This window comes from Condylura cristata, unplaced genomic scaffold, assembly GCF_000260355.1.
Source record: "Condylura cristata isolate star-nosed mole 26May11 unplaced genomic scaffold, ConCri1.0 scaffold00025, whole genome shotgun sequence".
NCBI classification, from domain to species: domain Eukaryota; kingdom Metazoa; phylum Chordata; class Mammalia; order Eulipotyphla; family Talpidae; genus Condylura; species Condylura cristata.
The window spans coordinates 14,665,183-14,690,829 of NW_004567126.1; the positions used below are offsets into that span (position 1 = coordinate 14,665,183).

Consider the following 25,647-nt stretch of genomic DNA (forward strand, 5'->3'; position numbering starts at 1 on the left):
AAAAAAAAAAAAAGAAAGAAATTTAAGAAGAAAAAAAACCAGAGTCGTGCCCATGGCTGCTTCAGAGGTCAACCAGAAATGACAAGAGCCTGCCTGGCATGCAGCAAGCTAGGATTTGGGTGTTGGGGATGTCAGGGTGATAACACTGTGGGGAGAAGATAGGCTCAGATCTCTAATGAACCAGGCAGCATCTTCTTGGCTAGCCCCGTGCCCTGGTGTTGCGTTCAGCTCTCTTTCTGTGTCCATTCCTCCAGCAGAACTGGCTCAGTGACTCTTTGACAGTTACTGGCATTTCCTTTTCCAACACTTAATACACACGGGGTATCATGCCCCCCTGTGCCCACCCCTCACCCATCCCTGCCTTCAAAGGGGGGTGTCAGGCAAGGGCCCTTCCAAGAAGAGAGGCCTCCACTAAACCTGGTACCCGAGGCGCCTCCTGGCCTCGCCCTCTCCTAGGCCGGGACAGCAGCCATGCTTTCATCAAAATGGCTCAGGGGTCGGGAGCAGGATCCAGTGGAGGGCAGAGCAGGGGGTCCAGGTTGGGGTGATATACAGGGAAGACTGAGTTCGCAGACAAAGGGACAAAGAGAAGCAGATCAGCGTTGAAATAACATCTATAGGCACAGTCTGATTACAGAGGTTAACATGAACACAGGAAGGACACACGAACCTTTTGCAGGCCTTGCCCCTGCGGAGCCTCTGCCCTGGGACTTAGATTCTGAACAAGCAAGAGCCCAAGCATCTCCTTCCTTCAGTGAGATGGAGGCACCACTCAGTTCTGACCCCCAATCCTTCAGCGGGTCCTTTCCAAACTCACGCCCTAAGGTTTCTAGAAGTTCCACTGGGCAGTCCCTTCCCATGGAGAATGTCCTGGTTCCTTAGCCTGTGGGCTAGGTTGGGCCGATCCTGTTCTTTAAGAGGCTTTGAAACAACTGTCCATTCTGTAGCAGCTTCCATTTTTGTGCCCTGGGGGAGCACTTTGGGACCCAGGGTGCTGCCGGTCCTCCTTGCTTCTCTTCCAATCAGGGGCTCATATTTCTTTATACCTGCAGGAAGAGGGGAGAGGAGACAGAAGAGGTGAAACACAGCTTAATAAGCTCCTGCCCCATGGTGGGGACAGAAAGCAGGCTGCTAAGGTCCCTGAATAATTAACTTTCATCTCTGCTCCCTCTAATTAGGACTCCCTTTCACCTCTTCAGCAGGGAATAGCAAGTCAGAATTATATTAAAAACATTACAATATTGGTACTACATTTGACAGCTTTACAAAGCAATGACGCATGTCCCAGCTTGCCTTAGCCTTTGATCAACCCTGTCAGGTATTTAGGGATAAGTATCCCCATTTTCACACAAAAGTGCAAAGATTCAGGGAGTATGTCTCATAGCGAATGAATGTGAGCACTGACGAGGGGTTGGCCCAGTGCTCCCTCTGTCCCTGCAAATTACTCTGCTGCCTTCACGCGGGTCTTCCTCAGAGGGCCCAGCTGAGGACAGAGCAGAACAGAGAAAAGCAAACCCCCTCACTCTTGGGTTCAAATTCAGGCTCTGCTGGGATTAGTCGACTTCTCAAGATTGCTGCCGAGGTAAGCTATTTAAGTCAACCTCAATTCAAGGCATAGAGGAGATAATTGTCTCCTAAATATTCATTCTTTGTTTTCCTGCTGCTTTATTTTCCTGCCCAGCCTCCCCTCAGGCCTGGCTCAGGGACACACTTGAAGGAGCACTGAGGCCTAGAGTCGACTGCCCCTGCTCCCTCCTCCCTCCGGGCAGGTAGGGGGCACACACTGTGGGTCCCTCCTGCTTTCAGATTTTCACTCTGTGAACTGATAGGGTTCTGGCGACCTGGACCCCGAAGAACTTCCTCAATCATTTACCATCCTGACCAGCTCCGCTGCTCTGGCCAGCTCCTTGTGACCAGAGCCTCCTGCTGAGGGGGACCAGCAAGGCCTGAGCTCGAGATCAATGACGCTGGGCTCAGAAACTAACCAAACTGCAATGTCTGCACCCACCACCATAGGCTCAGGCAGAGAGCACACCAGACCACCACCAGTGCTTGATTCAAAGTTTGTTCCAGAAAGTCTGATTAGCAGTTGCTTTATTCCCCACACCCCAAGCAGAGGGGCCAGACTCCCTTGTTTTTCTGAACTTGCCACCCACTGAGTTCAGAGGAAGAACCAAATCCCTGGCCTTGCACCTCCTCTGTCTGGGGGGTGCATCTAAAGCCCAGTCTAGACCTACAGGGGAGAGGCGGGAAGAGGCTGCCAACCTCCCTGGCAGCTCTGACCCCTTAGGAGACATTCCCCAAGCATCATGCTCTGGCCAGATTCAGCGTCTCTGCAACTGACCCCAAGAAAATAGAGCAGGTGGGAGGAATCATCCTGGAGGAGAGGATTTGCACGCAGAGTCCTTTCTAACGGCACTTTAGTTACAGATTTGAAGAAAATACTCACAAAAGTGATGGGACTGGAGGAAAATACTACCGTGGGTGGGTGAGGGCCAGACTAGAGCTATGGAGACACACGGGGACAACAGAGGACAGGTTAGTGGGCCTGGGCTGGCCTGGAGCTGGCTCACGCAAGTGAACTGGCGAGCAGATGTCCTGATGCCCCACACACGTGTGAGGGGAGGTGGCTTCTGGAGGACTCACCCTCTGTTTCTGCTCAGGGATGTCTTCCAGGCCCAGATCTCCTTGTACACCAACCGGCAGAGGAACTGTAGGGCGTCACGGCAGAGGCAAGGGAGGCCACATCAGTATGGACCCCGTGATAGGCCCCAGGGCTATGTGACCAGTGGGCCAGTGGGAGGGCAATGGCCGGCCAGTGTCACTGGACAAGGAGTCACCCACGAGAAGTAAAAGGGAGCTGGGCAACAGGCAGCTGTGTGTGATGTCCAGTGTTTCCAGCCTGGCAAGACAAGCCACCCCTCAATACCCATCTCTGTGCCCCACAAATGCTTACCAAGCAGGCCAGGATGTCGGCAGAGATGAGCATGTAGAAGACATTGTTCCAGCCGGTGGGAGAAATGAGTCCTGCCAGCAGGGGCCCCAGGGCAGCGCCTGTGTGGGCACAGGGTCAGAGGGCACCGCCCGGCCCTGCCCACCCTGCCCACTTGAGCAGGGACTGCAAGGAGCAAGCCCAAGACAAGGCCCAAGCAGGCGCCGGAGCTACCGTGACGGACCTACGGAACCAGTGCCGTCGATGATGGCCGTGACCGTGGAAAGCGCCTTGGCGTTGCCCTTCAGGCTCTCATGAGTCCCCTGGGGAGAGCAGAAGAGTGCAGAGGCCCAAAGCAAGTGACAGGACAGGACTGGGGCAGGGGATGACAGGGGAAGGAAGCCCTGGGGGCTCAGATTTGCCAGGAAAGCTGGGGGAGGTGCACGGTGGATTCTGAGGGACTTGAGAGAGTCCTGCAGACCAGGGTTGGGTGAGGGCTGTGGGCCAGTGGGCCAGGACGCCAGGCGGGGCCTGCTTACCAGGTCAGCTGAGACGGCAGTGGTGATGAGTGCGTAAGGGCCGTTGACCAGGGCCCCACAGACGATCAGCATCGCTGAGGCAGGGACAGAGGCAGCCGGTGAGACAGAGGGGCCACGCGAGGTGGAGATTACCCTGCAGTAGGCTGGGCCCCTGCTTCTGGGTGCCTTCCACCCACACCCCCAGCTGTTCTCCGGGCTCCCATGGGGGTGCCCTCCCACGGCGGCAGGGCAGGATTTGCAGCTCTGCCTCACCGATGGAGCTGACAATCCCGTTCTGGCCAATGTAGTTGTACAGGAACATCTGTGGGAGAAGGGGCAGGGCCGCGTCACACCCAGGCTTCCCTGCCACCGCCTGTGTCACACTGGAGCCCCGATGTCTGGGACAAGCCTCTGTGCCCTGGAGCCCCTAAGGTCACTGTCCTTTTCCTGCTCACACCCAGAACTCTTGAAATGCCCCAGAAGTGGAGGAGCTAAGACATGGTTCCCCGGCATTTCCCTTTTTCCAGAAAGTCTTCTCTTCGTCTAACCTCCATCTCTAGTCTTCCCTGGTCTCCCCCTTCTCCACCAAGACAAGAGTAACCCACCCCTTTCCAAAACACCCAGTCTGGCCCTCTCAACCCTGAATTCTCCCCCGCCCAGCTGTGCACAGGGCAGACACACGCTAACACAACAGGCATGTGCATTAAAGCCCAGGATGCACACAATAGTGGTTCACCGAACACACACACCCAGGCACGGCCCCTCGCCCTTGAGGCCACACACACCATGGGGGCTGCCAAGATCAGCATGATGCAGCAGGTGGTGGCCCTGCCATTGCTGTAGTCAGAGATGAGCCCGGCCATGATGCCACCTGGAAAACAAACCGACTCGCCCTGCATCCGGGGCCACCACCACCTCCACTCACACCTGCCTCGCGCTGGTCCAGCCACTGAGAACCAGCAGGGCTTCTCCCACTGCAACCCTCCCCGTTCCCACTGCTTACAGGGAGGTCAAGCTCGGGCCCTGTCTGTCAGGATCACCCAACCAGGCAGGAGCAGATTCAGAATAAGCCGGGTCCTCTTCTCGCTGATGCCACTTTCCCTTCCAGGCCACCTCCCGGGGACCGGTCCCTGCTCTCTGCACTCCCATAAGAGATTTGGGGGTGAGTCTAAGGCAGAGCAGGGCCTCACCTATGATGCCACCAACATCAAAGAGGGTGGACAGGTTTCCAGCTTCCTTGGCACTGAAGTGAGCTGTAGAAAGCACAAATAAAGGGTTAAACCTGGGGACTCAGGACAAATATTCCAAGTGCCATGGCCAAAGAGTCCGCACAGAGCAGCTGACACTGTCCCGCCGTCACCTTGCTGAGGAAGGAGTAAGGACCCACCGGGGTGACGGGCCAGCGTCACCGTGAGCTTGCAGTGGACACCCTCACTGTCCTCTCCCCACCCTCTTGGCCCTCTCCCCCTCCTGCCCGCCCTCTCTTCCCTCTCCCTCTCCTGCACACTCCCTGCAGGATGGCCTTGACCTCAGAGTAGCCCTTTCCGCTGGGGGCACACCTGTCGCCACTGAGCCTCAGCCAACCAACCCCGGGCCTCCCCAGGAGCGCTTCACATCCATCAAGTCTGCTAATAAACAGGAAAAAGGAGTTCTCAGGTCCTGGCCTTGTCCTTAGAAAAAGCAACATCCAGGAGCTGAATTGTAGGCCAACCCTCCACATTGACTCATACGCTAATGTCAGCACCAAGGCCACAAAACAAGGCCACAGAGCCGCCCGGTGCCCTGCCACTACCTGAGAGAGAGGCCCTCAGATAGAACGGCGGGCAAGTTACAGCTTGAGGTTTGGCCCTGACTAATCCCCACATATCCTGTTTGAAGCAAGAACACTATGGCCGGGCAGCCGTGGCCCTCCCACGGGGGTGGAGGCGGTGGACAGGCGAGCAGCTCCGGCTGGCTCCTTGATAGGCCAACCCCGCCAATGGAAAGGTAGAGACCAGGGCAGGTGGCATTAGATTCCTTTCCAACCAGGAACCTGTCCCCTCCTCATGGACATGCATGGGCAGGGGCAGAGGCAGCAGAGAGAAGGTCCCGAGTGGGCCGGTCAAGCACCAGGCATCTGTGCCTCCCGGAGTCTCCTTGGTAAGGGTCACAGAGCTCACCCCAGGTACAGGAGTGGGGGTAGCACACCAGGCCCTCTTCCTTGGGCTGGGGCAGGTGCAAGGCACTCCTGGAAGTATTCAAAGTGCAGACCTTTTCTCGCATTTTCCAAAGCCACTCATCGATAGGCCAAACATATGAGGTGAGCTCCTCTATTTACTGCTAGAGAAGAAGGGAGGGAGGACTACAGGAAAGAGCTTTGCGTTCCTAACCCCCAACTCTGTGCCACAGGAGGAGAGGTGACTGGAATCAGGGTCCCGGGGGGGCGTGTACAAGTGTCAGCTTCCCATTTAAAAAATAATGCTTTTGGGCCCTCTCTGGTGGCACAGCAGGTTAAAGCACAGCACTAAGAAGCTAAAGCCACTTCAGGATGAGTTCGATCCCCACCCGGGAGGTGACCACATGGCACGGCAGACCTCTCTTGACCTACCTGCTGCTCCCCTTAGCAGTGTACTTTGTAGATCTGCCTGTTCTGCTCCCTACTCTGTCTCTAGTGAATTCTCTCACCGCCCCTGCACCTCTGGCCTGTACCCCAGTTCTGTATGCATGAATAAATACATCTTTAAAAAATAATAATAATGCTTTTTGGCCTAGGAGGGTCCAAGAGAAACCCAGCCTCTAGCATGGCATCACAGAACAAGGTCCTTTGCCTGCAGAGACAGCCCAGGCCTCCCTCGCGAGACTCTCCCTCGCCTCTGCTTCGCCTCCCCTCGAGACCGTCCGTCACCTCACTTACCCACATTGAAGATGTAGAGTGGCAGCCAGTACAGGAAGGTGTAGCTAACCAGCTTGGCAAAGAGCAGACACAAAGAGAACTCCACCACACCCTGCAGCGGCAACAGAGGCACATGGAAAGGGGTGCTGGAGAACATTGTCTACCGGAGCTTTCTGGTACTCTCCACCAACACCACACAAATCCAATCTCAGTAAAAGCAGGTGCCTGCTGTTTAAACGCTGACCCCAGACAAGTCTCCCAGCTGACCCTTTCCCAGAGACTCTCCAGCCCAAGTATCTCACCTAAAGAAATTTTGGGAACCAGAGATCACCCTGACCATCCCCGTCATGTGATGCCCAAGAGAACAATCTAGAGAGCCTCCCTCTGGCCTCCATTCCACGCCCTGCTCACTGGGATCTGGAGCGCCCCCAAGAAGCTGATGGCAGCAGGCTCTGGCGTTGGCTCCTTGGAGCATCCGGCTGTCGTCTCCATGTTGCTGTCCCTGGAGTGCCCAGTCCCAGGCTCCTCGAGGTTGTCCTGGCTCTCTTCTGGGCCGCCCTGAGCAGACAAGAGGCCCTGCTGTGGGCATGTCCCTGGGCCACCTTCCACCAGGTTGAGGGTGAACTCATGGAGGGTGGGGCTCCCAAGATGGGGACCCACAGAGGTGAACCCGAGGGCGCAGCACCCGCCTCCGACTCCCCAGTCCTCTGTTGGAGGTGCGCTGCTGGTGGGGTTGCAGGGCAGGGCTGGGGCTGGGGCTGGTGCTCACGTGGTGCTGAGGAGGGGTGCAGTCCACATCTTCTGGGTCTGGAAAAAAACTTTCTAAGAAGTTTGTCAGCAGGACAGATCCTCACCCCCACCCCCGGGTGACCAGTGTGCTTCCCGCCCCAGGGAGCCCATGATCAGGACTCAGGAGACCAGATTTCCAGGCCTGACTCTCACAACCAGTTCTGTCACTCCTGCCTCAGGGAAGCAGCCCTGTTACCTGGCCTTGATCGCCTTCTCTTACTACAAGCAGCCCTGCTACGTGGCCTTGCTGCTTCATTGTCAGGGAAGTGGGAAGTGAGCGAGTGTGGGGGCTGCTCACTCTGAGAAAGTCCCTTCAACCCACCAGCCCTCTGACACCCCAGAGTCAGCCCACTTCTGTCCAGCACCCACCATGGGCCAGGCACCCTGACTCCATCGTCTGAACGTTTCAACAACCTGAGGAGATAGCTGTGGTTCTAGTGATTTCATAAATGGGAAACTGAGGCTGTCACACTGCTGATCCTTCAACATCAAGACCAGACCGCTGCCATCTCCCAGGACCCCCGGGGAGGGAGGTGTCCACTCACACTCAATGAGGAAGAAGAAGGTGATGACCCCCATGGTGGCGGTGATGATGCCAGGCACCACGAATGACAGGCCCCACGGCCCGTTCACCCAGATGCCCGCGATCAGGGAGCCCAGGATGTTGCCCACCGAGGTGTGGGAATTCCAGATGCCCATGATGAGACCCCGTCTGGGGTGAGGGGCAGAGAGCAGAGGAGAGGTGGGGAGAAGAGCAGGAGAGGTGAAACAGGGGGGTGCAGTAGGTCACAGCAGCCCCCCACCCTCCACCCCACCAAGTTCAAGGAGCTGCTGTAAGGCCTGGGATGTGGCTCACCTTGTGGGCTCCCACAGAGCTTCAAAATGGCGCCCTCACTACCCTGAGGGTGCCCAGTCTCCTCTTCTTCAAGCGGGGGTGATTTTGTCCCCAGGGAACACCTCACAATGTCTGGAGGTGTTTTGATGGTCACATTGGGGTGTGCTACTGGCTTCTAGGCAGGTAGGTGCTGCACCCACAAAAAAGAACTCTCCAGCCCCCAAATGCAATAGTGCCGTGGCCGAGAAAGCCTGGTCTAAAGCACGCACACACACACCATTTAACATCGAAGCCAGTTCAAGAAAAATAAATGCAGTTTTTTAGGCCGCATTTTTGTCTTCATGCCCAAAGGGAACCCATCTGTTATAAAGGAAAAGTATAACTAAGGTTGCCTCTTCAGGGGTTAAGGCCTTTCCCATGATATAATTGGCACTGCTTTTTAGTTGCTGAAATATTTGAACCTCAGCACGTGAAAATCAGTGGGATGGAGACAAGTTTCTCAATGTTTACCTTAAAATTATGTTAAGGGGCCACAAGAGCACCCTCAAGACCCCCAGCTTCCTGGGATGCTCCCCACTCTTTTTCCCTCATCACACTTACTTCCCCTTCCCAAACCAGTTGCCAACGCAGGTCACCACCGAGGGCCAGCCTGTGGTCTGCGCAAGTCCATTGCAGATCTGCAGGGGGGAGGGGGTGAGTGAGCAGGCTCAGGCCGGGCTGCCAGTTCCCTGTTCTGCCCCTGCCCAGGCTGAGTCTCAGTAACACAGCCCTCCACACCCTGAGTCCCACCAGATGAGTCTCCCCTAGCCCAAGGATCTTTGCAGCATAGATTGACCCCACAGCCTTCTCAGGGGCCTGAGGTGGTTGCTCAGTGCAAAGTCACTGAGCCAAAGAATGGGGTCCCTTCTCCTCCTAATCTGCCTTGGGTGCATGGGCAGGGCTGGCAGAGCTTCTGCCTGGGAGTGAAGGCCTGAGTGCCAGGGGAGGACTTGTACCTGGATGAGCACGAAGTACCAAAGCATGTGGATGTTCCAGAAATAGGCCAGACCAAGGAGGGAGGTGAAAAGGCCACTGAGCAGCATTCCGGCTGAAAGGTAGTAACGGAGGGGGAGCCGCTCCCCAAAAATCCCACTGGAGAGGAGAGAATCGGACTTGCAGTTAATCTCAGCTCTGCCACTGCGTCTTCCCCACATCACCACCGAGCCACGAGAAGGCCCAAGCCGGGGTATCCTCGTGACCTGCGTCACCACTGGCCAGGCGACAGGACCGTTAGCTTCATTCTCCCCTCACCGGCACTCTGCTGGGTGTGGCCCTAATCCTTGCCGTGCTCACTCCATGGTCTCTGAGAGGCTACTGTTGCCCAGCTCCTGCCAGCGTGGGGCCACTCTTCATTTATCTTCTCTGGGGAGCAATTTCTGCATCACTCTATGGCTTCAACTATCACCAACACGTGAAACAGGCCCCACTGCAATCGTAAGTCTGATCTCCCCAGAGATTCAGGACCATGTCTGAACAGTTTCACTAAGATGCGCCCCCATTTTTGCAACAAGCACTCTAAAATCAGATTGCTGCCTGCATCCCCCACCCTGCCCCTTCGATAAATAACAATAACTGTCCTTCTCCTCCACTCCAGCCACAAACCATGGCGCTCTCTCCATCCCTCCCCCCTCCCTCCCCCTCAAGCTCACTCCCCGAGGCCCACCCATTCTGAAGCCGTCTACCTCCAAGCCACTCACCAGCCTGGTCTCTGCTGTCCTAGACTGCTCTCCTGGGCTCACTGGCTCCTGCCCTCACACCGCCAGGCCTCCCTCTTGCCTTCCCTCAGATCTGCTCTCATGTCACCCTCAGAATGAGCCCCCTGAAAGGTGAATCTGGACAGGAAGCCCTGGGGAACCCTTCAACTCCTCTGCCCACCGGCACTCCAACCTCACCCATCAGCCCCATCTCTTGCTACCACTTCCTGCAGGCTTAACACCAGCCACCCCCCACCTCCCACCAGCTTCACCCTTGCCCAGGCTGTTCCTTCTCTATGCCCTCCTCCACGGCCACACCACCACACCACTCAAGCATCACTCCTCCAAGAAGCCTCCCTAGCCCCTGTGTATTTTGTAATCCCAACCAGGACCAAGTGCCGACCTCTGAGCTCCCAGAGTGCCCTGCAGCCACCTGTCTCCCAGCCCCCACATTGTTTTGTGGCCACCTGCTACTGTCTCAGTCACCCCATTAGGCTGTGAACCCTTTAAAAATGGCGACTTGTCTTGGTCATCAGTGATCCCAGGTAACAGCCCCACACTTGCTACGTAGAAACCATGCGTCGCTCACGGTGCTAACATCAGTCCTGGGCAGCCGGGGTGGGCCTAGCCCTGATCCCAGCCCAGGAGGGTTCGGACCACATTCCCACAGGAATCAAGGGCAGGACCCGCTGTTCCAGCCCCTCCCACCCACACTGGCTTCTGAGCCAATAAACTCTAAAGGAGCATCCAGGGAGTCTGTACTAGGAGCAGGCTGGTGCCCAAGGAATGGGAAGTTGAGGCTCACAGTCCGTGAGAACGCTTCCTCCTGAGAACGCTTCCTCCTGTGAACACTTCCTCCCAAGGAGCCGGAGGACGGCCCTGCTGCTGCCCCACCAGTCAAGGGGTGCAGCCGCTCTGAGCAGCCCAGGCTCCCTGCTCTTACCTGATGAACATGCCGATGGCGTAAGCCACGAGGAAGGCATTGTCCACGCCCCCCAGCAACTCCTTGTAGTTGCTCTGGTCTGAAAGCAGAAGGGAGAGACAGAAAGGCAACTGCACAGGACCCGTCAACTCTGGACACGCTCCCTGGGGAGCAGGAAGGGGCCGCTGCCCTTACCAAAGGGAGCCCAGCTACACCACGTGGTGTCATTGGAGCTGTGGGTGCTGTTGATGGGGTCGATCTGCTGTGAGCAGTTCTGGTGCAGGCGGCTCTGGAGAGGCAATGGTGGGGGGTCACCTGAGAGCCCACCCAGCTCCCAGAGGAACCAGAAACCTCCGACCACAGCTCTCTCTCCACCACTGCCGCCCTGCTTCTTCCCACAGGCGCTGACGACAGGGATCAGTGGCCACATCAGACCCTCAGCGAAGGTCAAGGGGCTCTGAGCTGAAGTCAGGTGGCTCAGAGTTTCCACACGCACAGCCACCGACACCGTCTTGGAGCACCTGGGGAAACTTGCCTGGGAAAAGCGCTACTAACAGTAGGAGCTGGCCAGGTGAAGGGCCATCATGGCGACCATGCTAAGTGTGGCTTGGGGCTGAAGCACAGAACATTCTACTGTTTCTGCTGTACATTAGAACATTCTAATGTTTCTCCCACATTCTTCCTTACTTCCAGGCCAACCTCACCTTGACAATACTGATGGGCTTCCTGGACATGTGATAACAGGTATAGACAAAGAAGGTGATCAGCAGGATGAAACCTCGGAACCTGCAGGAAATACCAGCATCCACGTCAGCAGGAAGAGGGGCTCAGTTGATAATGGGGCCCAGGCTCACTCTGGCAACCCCAGAGCCTCAGCGCCATCCAGTCTTCAGGCTCCACATCGGACACACGTTCCTTGGCGCAGAGGCCCACGGCAAGGGACAAGCCAGGGCCCATTGGTGGTTCAGGGGCACCTATCTCTGTGGTCCCACTTCCAGAATCTCCACAAGAATCTGACTGGCACCCATGTAGCATACTGCCACTTCCTTCGCCTTTGCTGTTCTCTGAGCTCCCTCGGGTCAGGGGCCTTGGTGTATGGGGTGTATGAGAAAGGGCGGGGGCAGGCAGAGGTACTTATTAAATACCAGAAATGGAGGGAGTTGGTGGGAGCATGACAGACAAGTGAGCTCAATACTCCTCCAAAGCCAGGACTCAGCAGACACAGCACCTGCCTCAGCCCAATTAGAGTCAGAAATGTGTGAGCAGCAGGAAGGCTCCTGACAGAACCCAGGTCCTCTTCCTAGCCCCATACTAGGCCATACCCCCGGACGGAAGGCTCATTCTTTCCACCTGTGGCTCACACATCACATGTGCCCCCTCCCAACCCATTGTCACGCAGGCACTGATCTGGCATGGAAAGAACAGCTCAGCTGGACACCCCTATAGTTTCCACTGCACCTCCAGTCCCTCCCGTTTGCTTGAGGATCGCAGAAGGGCCTCAATGTCTTCCTGAGTCACTGTCTGCTTGCCCAGCATCAGCTGAGTGGAGGCAGCAGCAAGAACCAGGAAGGGCATGTGAAATAGACCTCAAATGGACCCTAGCCCAGGAGAGACCCAGAAGCCCAGGGGGTGGGGGGAGAAGGGCAGGAGGAGCCCTGAAGTCCTTTCCACCCCGCTTTCTCGAACGTGGACAGGACATTGAAGGCTCTCTCTGGCCTCTCAGGGATCTGCCTCTAAAACCCAAACTCATTGCCCCAAAATGTCATGACGGTGCCCTCTTGTGAAGTGAAGGGGACTGCAGCAGAGATTTCAGGTTGGATCACAGGCCCCTTCTCATTTCACCTCTGAGGTCTGCTCTTGAGAGAATGGAGGTATTCATGCCCCTCATCCTTGGCTTAAACATGTTCAGTGACTCTCCATTCCATTAAAAACAAGGTTCTGGGGCCCTCCCCAGTGGCACAATGGGTTAAAGCGCAGCTCTGCAAGCGAGCTGCAGCCGCTTCAGTGAAAGTTCAATCCCCCGCGCCCCAGAGGTGACCCACATGGCGCGGCAGACCTCTCTGACCCACCCCCTGCTCCCCTCGGCAGAGTACTTTGTCCATCTGCCTGTTCTGCTCCCCGCTCTGTCTCTGGTGAAGCCTCTCACTGCCCCTGCCCCTCTGGCCTGTACCCCAGTTCTGTATGCATAAATAAGTAAATCTTTAAAAAAAAGAACAAGGTTCAGCTTTGCAGTCTGCTTTTCACCATCTTCCGCACCCCAATTGGCTCCCTGGCCACCATGCTGAGGGTGCTGGATGGATGGCAGAAGTCCCCCAGCAACCTGCCTTCTCTGGGGAGTTGGGCTCCTCCAAGTGACAGGCCCAGTGGTCAGCAAGCTTGTTGCTGATGTCCTCTGGGTCCCACCAATAGGCCTCATGAGTCTGACTTCAGGGCCTTGCAGACTCTGGGAGAAAGTGTCTCAATTTGGGGTGTATGCCCAGAGAGCAGCTTCAAGAGCAAACAGCCTTGCAGATAACAAGGTCCCCTTGCCTGCCAATCTGTCTGATCCAGGAAAAAAGCTGCAAGCCCGTGGAGCGTCTGAAACTTACGGGGTGATGGAACACAGTGCTGAGCCCCTTTGCCTCCGTGCTCTTCCTCAGCTGCCCCTTTGACCCCAAAGACAGGTAAACACAGCATCACCCTCATCCTTGTCCCTGGGCCACCTTAAAGATCCCGGGGCTCAGCTGAGCCTTCCTTGACTGCCACATGGATGCAGCCACTCACAATATGGACAGATCAGGTCATCTCTGCCTCTGAAGGATCCCTGAAGTCCGGCCAAGACCCTGGTTCTGTTGTTCTCCTATAACAGGGCCCAAGAACCTTGCCAGCCCTGGAGACCTGTTGCTCGTGAAACCAGATCGCACGTTGGCAGACATACTGAGCCCTCTCAGGACTGGTCAGAGCCAATGAGGGGCCCGCTGCCAACCACCCCTCCTCTCCTCCCAACCCCAGCCTGCCTCGACCCCAAGCACCACTGCCTGCAAAGCCATGAGGAACTGCAGACACCCCGCCTTTCTCCTGACTGCCAGGAGTTCTTCCTTATCTTCCTGACCACGGCCCCTCCATCTGGAGTTCTCTCCCAGTGGGTTGATGGGGGGGAAGTTGGGGGGCCGACAGAAGCTATACCCCAACTGCACACACATTTGTAGCCATGTGGGAATCATTGATTTGTCTCTGGCAGAAACCAGACTGCTCTCTCACCCACAGAATGTCAGGCAGGTGCTAGAGATCCAGCCATAAGCGCGAGAAGTACAAGAGATCTCTGTCCCCCCTAGGGCTCACCTAGCAATGGGGAGACAGAGAATTGGGGTGTGGGCAGAGGGCAGCCTTGCACACAGGGAAGCACAAAGCAGGGACATGGAGGCTGATGGGGATGGAAGTGGGGTCAGGAGAAGATTCCCAGACAAGGCTTCAGCAGGACCTGCGAAAGCAAACAGGAAGGGCCCCGCTTCACCAGGGATGGCGTGGGGAGCGGGTGCCAGGCAGAGGGAACTGTGTGCGCAAAAGCATACAGGCATGAAATAACACTACCTGTTTGGGGAACTCTGCATGGTTCAGGATGTCTGGAAGGTGGGACTGAGCCAAGTGTAGCAGAGGTGTCTTGAAACGAGTCAGGGACAAAGCATGGAGGGCCAAGTTGTGGAGGTTAGGGTGAGGATGATGGAAGCTCACTGATGGGATTTTCCAGGTCAGACACCACCCAAACTAAACCAAGGGAAGACCCAGCTTTCTGCCCTGTTGATTGTTTGGGAAACCCCAGGTAGCTTCCTCATTGAAGGCAGAGCCAGTCTCTGTAACGGTCACTCCCCAGGCACACGGCCACATCCCAGCAAGACTAAGTGGTGGTGATGTTTAGACAAGAGAAGAGCAAGGACATAGGGATCAGAGAAGATCAAAACCTGGCTTTATTCCTTAAACTTGCTGGCTCATATGAAAAAGTGGGGTGTTTATCACCTTTCCATTAAGGGTTACGGACAGGGTAGTTAGATGATGCATATGATATGTCTTATTTGTTCTTGACATCTGGTGAGCACTTAAAAGTGACAGCTGGGCCCTCCCTGGTGGCCCAGGGTTAGGACACAGCACTGCAAGCTGGCAGCAGCCACTTCAGTGCGAGTTTGATTCCTGCCTGCCCCAGAGGTGACCACATGGCGTGGCAGACCTCTCCTGACCCGCCCACTGCTCCCCTCAGCAGTGTACTTCGTCAATCTGCCTGTTCTGCTCCCCACTCAGTCTCTGGTGAAGCCTCTCACCGCCCCTGAGCCTCTGGCCTGTACCCCAGTTCTGTATGAATAAATAAATAAACCTTAAAAAAAAAGTGACAGCTACTATTAACTCATATTTTCAGAGGAGGGAGAGTTGGAGGGGGATGAGGCAGCCTGTGTTGCTCTATTATGAGGAGCAAGTGGGTGTGAGGCTTGGCACCAAACTCCTTTGGGTGGCCAGGGTTTCAAGCCCTAGAATCATCTTGAAGGTACAAATCTGTAGGTCAGTGTCCCTGCTTCCTGGTGACACATGCCTGTTTTGGGTGAACACAAAGATGTCCTGAAGCTATGAAGGTCCTCAGCTTCTGGGCTCTAGGAGGTTCTAGTGACTACAGGGAGCCTTGCGATGGGACTCAGCACAGACTCTCATATGTTGGGGTCCACCCAAGCTTGCCCCCCCCCTGCAGAGGAGGATGGGTAGGGGTCCGCACCGACACCCTGACTCTTGAGATGCCAGCTCAGACCTGCCTGGGCTCGAATTGATTATTCTCCCAGCTCTGCACCCAACACCAGTGGCAAACCTGACAGCAAGGCCCCAAGACAGTCACAACAGGGTGCTCGACTGTGCTGTGAGGTGCTAGGCTTAGGCCTGGCCTCCTCAGGGATTGCTGTCTGGACCCGAGTGGTGGAGCGATGAGCTACCTGGGCACAGCTTCTTCCTTCCACTTGGGCAGCTGTCCTGAGTAAAAGGCTAAGATACTGCAGATCAAAGTGGGTAAGGGCTGGCTAATCTGAGGTGGAGGCCTCCATCCGGGTAAGGGCTGGCTAATCTGAGGCTGAGGCTGCCAAACGCACAGTAGCTCACAGGAAAGAAGGGGGCAGTTTCACTTCTCTTCTCACACACCCTTTCTTCAGAATCAAGAGGCCTCAGAAGGGAGGGGGGCGGGAATATACACAGCTGGGCGCTGTCTAGCTTGTCAAGGGTGGCAGGGGCGGATGGCAGCCCAGGTGCCGGGCCAGGCTGAGCTAGCACACCAGGGACCAAGGGACGTGTGTGACGAGGCCCCCAGACTGTTCCAGGTGGGGCTGGCTGCCCCATGACCCTCTAGGTCTTTGTTAGCGAGATGTGGCCTTCTCAGGGTCCCACCTCCCACAATGGACATGGGTTACTGAGTAACCAAGTCAGATAGAGAGGTAGACTAGCTATCTCTAAACTATTAGCTGACAACCCAACTTATTTTTTGAAGGTGCGCGATAATAGCTTTATCAACCTTGTTAAGACTTTGCACTAGGAAGGTTCTGAGGCAGGAACAAGACAATGTGTGCTAAGGCAGCCACAGATAAAAAACAAACAAAATTGGGCCCTCCCTGGTGGTGCAAGGGTTAAGTCTCAGCACCATGAAGCTGTCTGCAGCCACTGCAGCACAAGTTCAATCCCTGGCCAGGGAGCTGACCTACTTGGCACAGCAGACCTCTCCTGTCTCTCCAGCTGCTCCCCTCAGCAACGTATTTAAGTCAATCTGCCTGTTCTGCTCTCCACTCTGGTGGATCCTCTCACCCCCAAGCCCCAGGCCTGTACCCCAATTCTTGTATGCAATCATAAATAAATCTTTTTAACAAAAAAAAATCCCCAAAGGACATGCTGCTACTACCACCAGCACAATAAAACATGATAGCAGAGAGATGTTGACCTTAGGGAATGATGGAAAGAGACCCAGTTACCCGTCACCCCACCCCTGCATCCGCCTTCCTTGTTTTGCACACATTGCTCACAGCTCTTACCCCCACCTAAGGCCTTCAACTCACTCATCGACTAATCCCCACCACCCCTGCTTCAACCGGGAGCTGTCAGCACATGTCGGGCTGCTCAGCCCATGTGACAGGCCAGGCTGGTTGTGGTTGTGGTGACCTTAGCACTTGCCCTGAGGAAATGTAACCTGCTGGCCTGTCTTCGGATGTGCCTGTTCTGGGGCTCAGCAGATCTGAAAAGCACAGAGGTCCGGGAATAATAAGAACAGGGCCAGCGGTGACAGTGCCATCGCACCCCTGCCAAACCCTGCACTGCCACCAGACAGCCTGGTAGGAAGGGCAGAGCCCCGGGCCAGGCCTTTAACGAGATGGGGCAAGGACAGGCCAGGTGGGAGGCTCCTGAGGACTGAGGGCGCAGGCCCTGTTGGGCAGAGAGCCAGCCCAAGGAGTCTGCCCCGTTATCCTTCCTCCAGTTGGGACTCGGGCACTTGCTGAGAGGTCAAGGTGACTCAGCGCCTGGCCCCAAGATCCTCTCAGAGAAGGGAACTTGGGTTTCTGATGGGGAGTCGAGGAACTTATGGGGTACATAAATTGGATAAGAGAATGACCTTTTTTAAATATATATAGGAAAATGTAGGCTAGATTGTTTAGAGAAGGAAGCTGAGCAGGGGAGCCCCGAGTACAGACTAGAACCAGACAAGTACTTGACCAGAAGAAATGAGACCTTGGCCAACCATGGAAACCACTCTAAAAAAACCCTACTGCCTTCTAGACCCATCCACGGGGCCAGAGTCAGACAGCCCCATCAAAAGCCAGGTCAGCGCACCAGTCTGCTCAGTCACGAGGAAAAGAGGAAACAGTGGGGTGGAAGAGGAAGTGCAGAGGCAGCTGGGGGAGAGACAGCCATCAGGGGCCTCCGGGGGAGGGGAGACCAAAGGTCACAAGCTCTGCACTGTGGTCTGACCCCAAGGGGTGGGGGCAGGGGGACTGGGCTTAGCCTCCAGGTTCTCCTCTAGAATCTTCCATTCCTTTCTGAGCAGCCTCTCTGCTCATTATAAGGCGCCCTCTCTGTGGTCCTCACTCTGTGAACCTCTGTCACTACCAGGAAAACTAGCCAACACCACTAGGCAGCTGGGCACCCCCAATCTGAGATCACCACAGAAGAGAGGAAAGAATGCTCACTTGAGCCCCAAAGATGCTGAGTCTTCATTTGTGGGTCTGCTACTTAGTGTGGCCTTGGGTGATTTGCTTGAGCAAGTTGTTAAGCAGCTCTCAGCCTCAATTTGAAGTTCTTTCAAGTAGTGAATAAACTCCTGCCTCCCAAGGTTGTTAGAAAGCTGCTGACAGGAACACAGGGTGTGGTAGTGTCCAGCTCATCCGGCCTCCTATGTCTTCTTGGTGTCTTCAAAGGTCAGCCGACCACCGACTCAGTGGGCAGTCGCCAGCCAGCCTGGGCCTTCATGGCTCATTCAGAGATACGAGGGTGTGAGGTAAGCAGCCGCGTGGGAGCTGACATCTCCTGCTCCTCCTGCCTGCCCGGTCTCCTCCAAGGCCCTGTTCCTGCTTATCCAGCTGCTGTGTCACCCTGGGCCCTCCTCCCACAGGCTCCTTTTCTCCCTGTCCTGAGCTGTTCCCCTTCACAGGGCTCCAGGAAGTGGGTCCAGTGCCATAGCACAAACCACAGTCGTCTCTGGCAAGACACCCATGTTGCCAGCTGTCCCCCGGAGACGTGCCCACACGATGCTGGGCAGAGGAGGGTGCTGGTGAGGCCCAGGGCTGTGGGACCTGCTGGAAGGCCCTGGACAAGCAATCCCCTGGTCTGACATAGCGGAGGGACCATATCACCTTCCTGGGCAGAAATTTCTCAGAAAAACTGATTTTTGAAGGTTTTTCTTGTGCCACCTGCCCCTCAGTCTCACCCCCAGGGACTGTTCCTCCAGCACCCTGTGTTCCTGCCAGCAGCAGGCACATGTTACCAGCCTAAGTGGATAGGCTGTGTCTTCCTCGCCACGCATCTGCCAGTTCCATGACCTCTGCTCAGACACTTCCACTGAGTCCTGTGCTCCCTTTCCCTTACATGGGAAGGACGGTGGAAACACCAGGGGCTTGGGTGTCACTGGATTCAAATTCCAGCTCAGTCATTCACTAGCTATGTGATGCAGGCTGATATCCACGTGTTAGGTGGGGAAACCTGTCCTCACCTTGCAGGGGCTGAAAAAGAAACAATGCCTGGTGCAAAGTAGCAGGAAAGCAAGTAGAAAAATAGTCAATAATTAATGTCTATTCCGTGCTTATACTGAGCCTGGCACTGAACTAAGTACGTTATATGTTGTCACTCAGTTAATATTCACAATTGTCTTAGGAGGCAGCGTTACTGTTGTCTTCATCCCACTGGCCAGGAATCCAGAGCTCAAGAACAAACACCTTCCATCCAGACAGCTGCTCCAGGAAGGTCTAGGAATGTCTGAATTCTTTACTTCTGCTTACACCCCCTCCTTGGGGACATGTGGAAGCAGTAAGAGTGAAAATTTTAAAAATGCACACCCTCTCAGACTGATCCCTAGTTCTGAGAGGACCAGTTCTCAATTGTCTTTCTATGCCTCAGAGCTCCACATAGTAATGTGCCTGCAGTAGGAACTACGTTAAATTTATTATGTGGGAAAGAATCTAAAGGACACTTCCTGAGCACCCTCCATCCAATCATAAAGATCAAGTATGATCCTCAAGAATCCACCTGACCTACCCGTGAAGAGAGGGAGTCTCAGACAAACTAACTACAGCTCGCTGACAGTGGCAAGAGGACTTCAGTCACATCTGTCTGAAGTCTTGGCAATGTTGGCCAACAGAGCAGTGGGAATCCTGTTTTAAGAATAGGGCAGGCCCTCCCTGGTGGTGCGGTGTGTTAAAAGCACAGCGCTGAGAAGCTAAAGCCATTTCAGCATGAGTTCGATCCCCGCCCTGGAGGTGACCCACATGGCACGGCAGACCTCTCCTGACCCGCCCGCTGCTCCCCTCAGCAGTGGACTTCGTCAATTGGCTTGTTCTGCTCCCCACTCTGTGTCTGGTGAATCCTCTCACAGCCCCTGCACCTCTGGCCTGTACCCCAGCTTTGTATGCATAAATAAATAAGTCTGTTTACAGAGGGCTACCTTCTTAGGGAGGTGCAGGGCGGGGGTAACTTATTTCTTTGAAATATGCTACTTTGGCGAAGAGTAGAATCAAGAAGTTTTTTTACTAAGGTAAATATGACTCCAGAATAAGGCTGTTCCAGAATAACAACCAGGACAATGAAGGACAAAACCTGAATGGATACATTCGTAGGTTGATGGAGGAGTCTGATTTGCCTTGGATTAGGTGTGTGCAAATTATGAGCCAAGTATGTTAAAACTCTGCTACAGTCGGCTCAGTTTGTATTTTATCCATATTATTCTCAAAAGGAGGTGATGCTTCCTTTAGTATCTTACATTATATCAATCCAAAAGTAGAATTTGGTTTTCTCTCTGCTGAAATCAGAAAAATTTCTCAAAAAAAAAAAAAAAAAGCTGTGTCTTACCATAAGAATTTTCTTTACTTTTTAAAATAAAGATTTCAAAACTTACAAAAACTAAGTTTCTTTAATTGTTATCTTCTAGTTTATTTTATTTTTAAAAGTAATGTTGTCACTTTTTATTTCAGATGTTTCTCAGGCCCTCCAGATAAGCATTCAAACCCCCAACCACTTTTGATTTTTGCCTTCCCCAAATCAAATCTTAAAAGCAAAACAAAATAAAGCTTTCAAGATATCTTTTGTACCTAAAGCCACCTTTGAGGTATCTCAGAGTGTTCCTGGAAAATTAGAAAAATTTGTTCTTTTATCTTTTGAAAGAACAGGTACCAGAAATAGTCAGGTGTACTTAATATGTTGTTATAAACAGGTTGCATGAAAAAAAAAATGTGAAATCAAGAATTCTCTCAGCCATTGCTTATTAACTTTATGAACATAATAAGTTATTTATGTGAATATTTTAGAAATTGTATGACATGAGACATTCCTACATATTTCTCTGTACCCTCTTGGTTCACCATCGGCTTCTAATAGTTAGCATCTGTCTGACAGTCATGATATAATGGCCAGTCATGAACTTAGCTATTATTTTAAATGTTACCTGGGTTGCAATCTTACTTCTTTCATTTGAGACTAGCATCTTCGAGGCCTCTAGTTTTCAACTGGGAATGTACAATCAGCCTTTCCAATGAAGTTTTATTAAAATATAGATGTCAAGGACGTATTCCAGACTTAGTTGATTTTCTTAGCAATCCATGGAATAAGCTACAAATTAAGTCTTAAGATTTTTATATATCTCAAAATACTTTTTCTCTATAAAAGTTGTTGTTATTACCAGATACAATATTTACTTTCTTCTTTGACATTAGCTTCATGATATTTTTAGACATGTCTAAATTTCATTTTGTTTGGTTTGGTCTGATTTTGTCTTGCATACCTTAGGAATGGCCAGATTTCCTTGTCAGCTGCCTTATTATTCTTGTCATGAATTCTCACTAGAGCATTCACTTTGGAAATTTATCAGTATTAAGTCGGTCAGCAGCTTTTTAGGTCTCCATGATCTACAGGCAGTTTTTGTATTATTCTGTGCTTCCTACAAACTCTACAGTCAGTATAGGCCAGAGTTTTTACCTTGCTCATCCAAGAACTGTCTCCAAGGAGCACTGCAGCACATACTGACTCTCAGATAGGCTTGTGATGGCATCACTCGGACAATTTTAAGCAGATACCAGTGGAGCGAGGCAGGATTTCCAGAAGCCAGTTAGGCAGCAGAAGGGTCTATGAGATTACTAGCTCAAAATTCATGGGAATAAGAAAGAATCCTGCAGAGCTAAACGAACTGGTAAGGATGATTGCCATTTATATTTGAGGCAATGTTGATACTGTTTTTGTGTTCTGTTTTCTGGATGTTAAGGAAGCCCTTTCTCTTTTTTCCTAAGCTATCTAGAAACTGCAACCACTGTTTACTGTTTACTCCCAACCAAAATGAATCATTTGTAAATATCTTATTCTCCCAAGCTTGACCTCTCAGAATTCAGAAATTTGTAGTGAGTCTTCTTGCTTTTCATAGAAATCTGGTTATTTGCAAAAGTTCAATAAGACTCTGTTGAGTTTTTTTTCCCTAGGACATCATTAGATATATTGGTTATGCAACCAAGCAAGGCCTTGCCTGGAATATTGTATTTTTGACAGCGATGCTCATTTAATCAGATCTAACCAGCCTCTTTAAGGAAATAAGATTGACTCTATGCCGCCAGTACTAATAACCTCTTTCAAGACAACTGGCTTACTGTGTTCCCTTACAGGAGAATAAAGAAGGTCCTGGCAGGTCCAGGAAACTTAGTATGTTTTGGGACACTATGAAGAGAGGAATTTGCCCAAATTTATAAGTATAGCAGGTTTTTACCTAGTGGAGACAATTTCTTGGCTTGGCTTCTTAATCTCAGAACAGTAAATAATAAAAGGCTCTTAAATGTCCAATCTAAGACTCCAGCAACAGAAAACATAACAAGGCCTATCTTGTAAATTAGTAAATTAATACTCTTGCTGCACCAACATAAATAATCAGATCAAATCTAAGGAGACCAACCATACTTTGTAATCAAAGATAATCTTACTTTCAGACTATTTTGGATCAAAGCAGGGGAGACTGTAGGGAAAAAATTGGGATTCACTGAAAAATTATGCCTTGTCCAGAATATAGCCCACCAGATTATCTGATTCTAGCCTTTCATTGACCTTGAGCTATTCAATTCCTTGAAGTGACTAACAGGCAACTGAGAAGTCCTATAGACTAAGTCTATGAACTATAGCGTTTCAATGGTCTTCCCTTGCAACCTGCAGAAAAACCAGTTTTGCTTCAATATTCCAATTTATACATGAGAATGATCTTTGGATTCTTTATTTTTAATCATGGTAAAATCTACATACCATTTACCACTTTAACCTTTTCAGGAGTGTTGTTTAATGAAGTTAAGCACCTTCCTATTGTGCAACCATCAACCACCACCCAGCTCCAAGACTTTTTCATCTTGCCAAAGTGAAAACACTCTACTTATTAAACAATCACTTCCTACTCTCCACTGTCCAGACTTTCTTTTGAAGCCACTGTAACATCTCCTGACTTGTTCACTATGAGGAAACAAATTTTTACTTTATGTAAAACAAATCTTCAACTCGTGTTCGTTTTTCTATCCCTATAAGAGTCACGATTTTCCCTTCTTCTGAAAAATATCTTCTAACAATTCCACTTAAAAAAAACCCAAGTAAGCAATGAGAGATGAGTGAAGAAGGCTGGAAGTTATGAGGACTGCCACCAAGCAGAAAGCACTGACGAGGATCAAAGATGGCCAGGAGGTGCCCAGGAGGGTGAAGAGGAAGGAAGCTTGGGGTGTGGGATAGGCTCCCCGTTAAAGAGCACCTGTGCCATCTAAAAGGGAATCCTCATCACCTAAATAGAATTATCTTTTTTTTAAAGAGAGGCTATAAAGTTGCTTAAGTTAAATTTCATAATTTGTAAATGGTAGCCATTAACACAATGTAATTTTCGAAAACGCCCGTGCAGACCAAGCAGAGTGCTGCAGGGAATGAACTGAAACCTCTCCACCCCGCCGCTCACCCCTGCACGCTGTGCCTCTCTTGGCCCGGGGGTCAGGCAAAGGAGACCAGCTGGCTCCCAGTGGCACCCGGCTGAAGAGCAGCCCCGCTCCTGGCTGAGGCACGTCCTTCCTGGGGATGTCCTCGGGGCCTGCAACCTCTCAAGACAAGCGCCAGGACCCCTCAGTCCTGGCCTCTGTGTCCTGAGGCTGAAAGGGACCAAGAGACGCTCAGCACCTCCGTGTCTCATTTGCAGCAACGCCACGACCCCCGCCTTAGTTTCCTAGCCTGTAAGTCCGAGTTCCTGCAGGGTCACCCGTCTCCTGGCTGAATTCACCTAAGGAATGGAGCTCAGATTCTTCCCGCACTCCCCCGAAGCGCTCAGGGGCCGGAGGGGGCCGTCTGGTCTCCCGAGGGCGGCTGCGGCTCGGTACCGCTCTCCCACGCCGGACTCTCGGGAGCTGCTCCCGGGCGGCGCCTCCCGCCCCCAGTCCTGCTCACCAGCTGTCCCTGGAGAAGGCGCGGAGGAAATAGACACCAGGAGCCAAGGAAGACCTCATCTTGGCCAGCCGGCACCCGAGGCGGGAGAATGGACGGAGGATGGCGCGGAGCGGGGCGCGCGCGTGTCCTCAGCCCCAGCCAGCCGGGTTTAAATGCCCCGCCGGCCAGCGGGTCCAGCCGCGCAGCCCGAGGCCCGAGCCCCCGCCCCCTTGCACCTGACCGCCCTGGGGCTCAGGCTGAGCGCAAACTTGCTGCCCATCCTCCGAGCCCAACCGCCCAGCACTTTTTTCTGGTCCTGTGCCCCGGGGCCAGAGCCTGCCAGGGAGGCTCCCAGAGCTTTAAAAGGGGCTCCTCCTGCTTTTTCTGGCTCACTGCCCACCAGGGAACTGAAACTTGCCACCCTGACGTGGCTGGCTTCAAGGGAAGCTCCCGCTACCAGCTGAGCCTGCAACGCTGTCTTGTTATCCTGACAGGTGGATGGTAGTGGCCCCGACGCAGGGAAACCGAGGCCCCCCGCCGGCTGAAAGGGTGACTCGAATTGCCAAGCAGAGGTCGCCCACATTACTTTGATCTCAGTGAGGGCGCCCCCTTGGAATACAGGAGGCTTTGGGGGAGTTACAATGTAACATAACACCACAAACATAACACCACAGCCCCCCACAGGGGCTTTCTGAGGTCCCAGAGGACAGGCTGTATTGGGACAACAGACCCCCACCGCTGCCCAGGTGACTCCGCAGTAGCCCATCCCACTTTCCTCTGGACACCTGCAGCCGGCAGCAGTGAAGAGCCAGTTTGGAGCACAGTTCTGCGCTCTTAGAAGTGCTCTTGAAGCCTCTAGGCTGAAGATGTCCAGGGTCTGTTTCCATCTGTAAAAAGAGGTCCTTGATGGCCCTCCCTGGTGGCGCAGCGGGTTAAAGCACAGCACTGAGAAGCTAAAGCCACTTCCGCATGAGTTCGATTCCCGCCTGCCCCGGAAGAGACCACATGGCGTGGCAGACCTCTCCTGGCCCACCCGCTGCTCCCCTCAGCAGTTTACTTCATCAATCTGCCTGTTTTGCTCCCCTCTCTATCTCTGGTGAATCCTCTCACCCTCCGCATCTCTGGCCTATACCCCAATTCTATATGAATAAATCAATCTTTAAAAAAAAAAAAAAGAGGTCCTTGATTAAGAACCCATGGGTGAGCTCTAGAGGGGTGGATGGTGCAGCAGACTTCTCCTGTCTCCCTGCTGTTCCCCTGGCCTACATCTCAATACTACACACACACACACACAAACAAACACAGTATAGAAGGGTGGAGAGGGCAGCACTGTCGTAGAGAATATGTTATTAAAGGAACATAAACTAGGAATGTGTCTGTGCAAATGGGTTTCAGCCCTAACCCCACCCTGCCTCTAACGCCTAGGAGTGCCCAGGTCCCAAGAGCGAGGTTGGGAAAGTGGTGCAACCACTCCGCCCACCAGGTCAGGGCCCAGAATAATGGGCTTGGCTGTGGCCAGCCCTAGAATTAAGCAAGAAGAGGGAAAGCAGACTTACAAGAGCCTCGGTTAAATCCAGGCATCAGGAGCAGCGTCTAATGGGAGAAGGGAAGACAGCCACCAGCAAAGGTAGAAGGAAAAGGTGTGCAGAGGAAAGAACAGGATAGAAGGCAGGAGCCCGCACAAGTGTACATAAGGTACAGGAGCGGTAACGCAGCAAAGGAAGAACAAAGCCATCAGCGCCTAACTTAATCCTGCATTGTACCACAAGTCGGTGAGGTGGCCCTTATTCTGGGACACACTTGCTGGGCTCCCAGATAAATGATGGACTAGCTCAGGAGTAACAGCTCTGGGGGTGGGGGGTGTTCATTAGAATAATGGCTGCTACCCCCAGGAAGACAGCTAAAGGAAAGACAAAGTTGGAATACACTAAGC

The 25,647-nt window shown here is 53.0% G+C and overlaps 1 protein-coding gene across 1 annotated transcript; it reads right to left on the reverse strand.

Moving 5' to 3' along the window:
- Window positions 1-524: 524 nt before the first annotated feature.
- SLC37A2 (solute carrier family 37 (glucose-6-phosphate transporter), member 2) lies at window positions 525-23,794 on the reverse strand. The gene is made up of 18 exons (XM_012729489.1): window positions 23,736-23,794; window positions 11,306-11,387; window positions 10,797-10,890; window positions 10,623-10,701; window positions 8,942-9,077; window positions 8,547-8,623; window positions 7,657-7,823; window positions 7,092-7,129; window positions 6,734-6,880; window positions 6,344-6,434; window positions 4,641-4,703; window positions 4,236-4,321; window positions 3,724-3,772; window positions 3,472-3,545; window positions 3,177-3,255; window positions 2,957-3,054; window positions 2,647-2,711; window positions 525-1,046 (listed from the first exon to the last, which is right to left on the reverse strand). Exons 1-18 carry the CDS (start codon window positions 23,792-23,794, stop codon window positions 1,031-1,033), a joined length of 1,500 nt encoding a protein of 499 aa, XP_012584943.1. The 3' UTR covers window positions 525-1,030.
- Window positions 23,795-25,647: the final 1,853 nt, after the last annotated feature.

Excerpts from the sequence above, each read along its gene's own strand:
- SLC37A2 (XM_012729489.1), bottom strand. The coding sequence starts at position 23,794 with ATGAGGTCTTCCTTGGCTCCTGGTGTCTATTTCCTCCGCGCCTTCTCC. Across the intron at positions 10,702-10,796 it reads GTGTAGCTGGGCTCCCTTTG|ACCAGAGCAACTACAAGGAG; the intron begins GTAAGGGCAGCG and ends TTCTGCTTTCAG. Across the intron at positions 8,624-8,941 it reads GGTACTTCGTGCTCATCCAG|ATCTGCAATGGACTTGCGCA; the intron begins GTACAAGTCCTC and ends TCCCCCCTGCAG.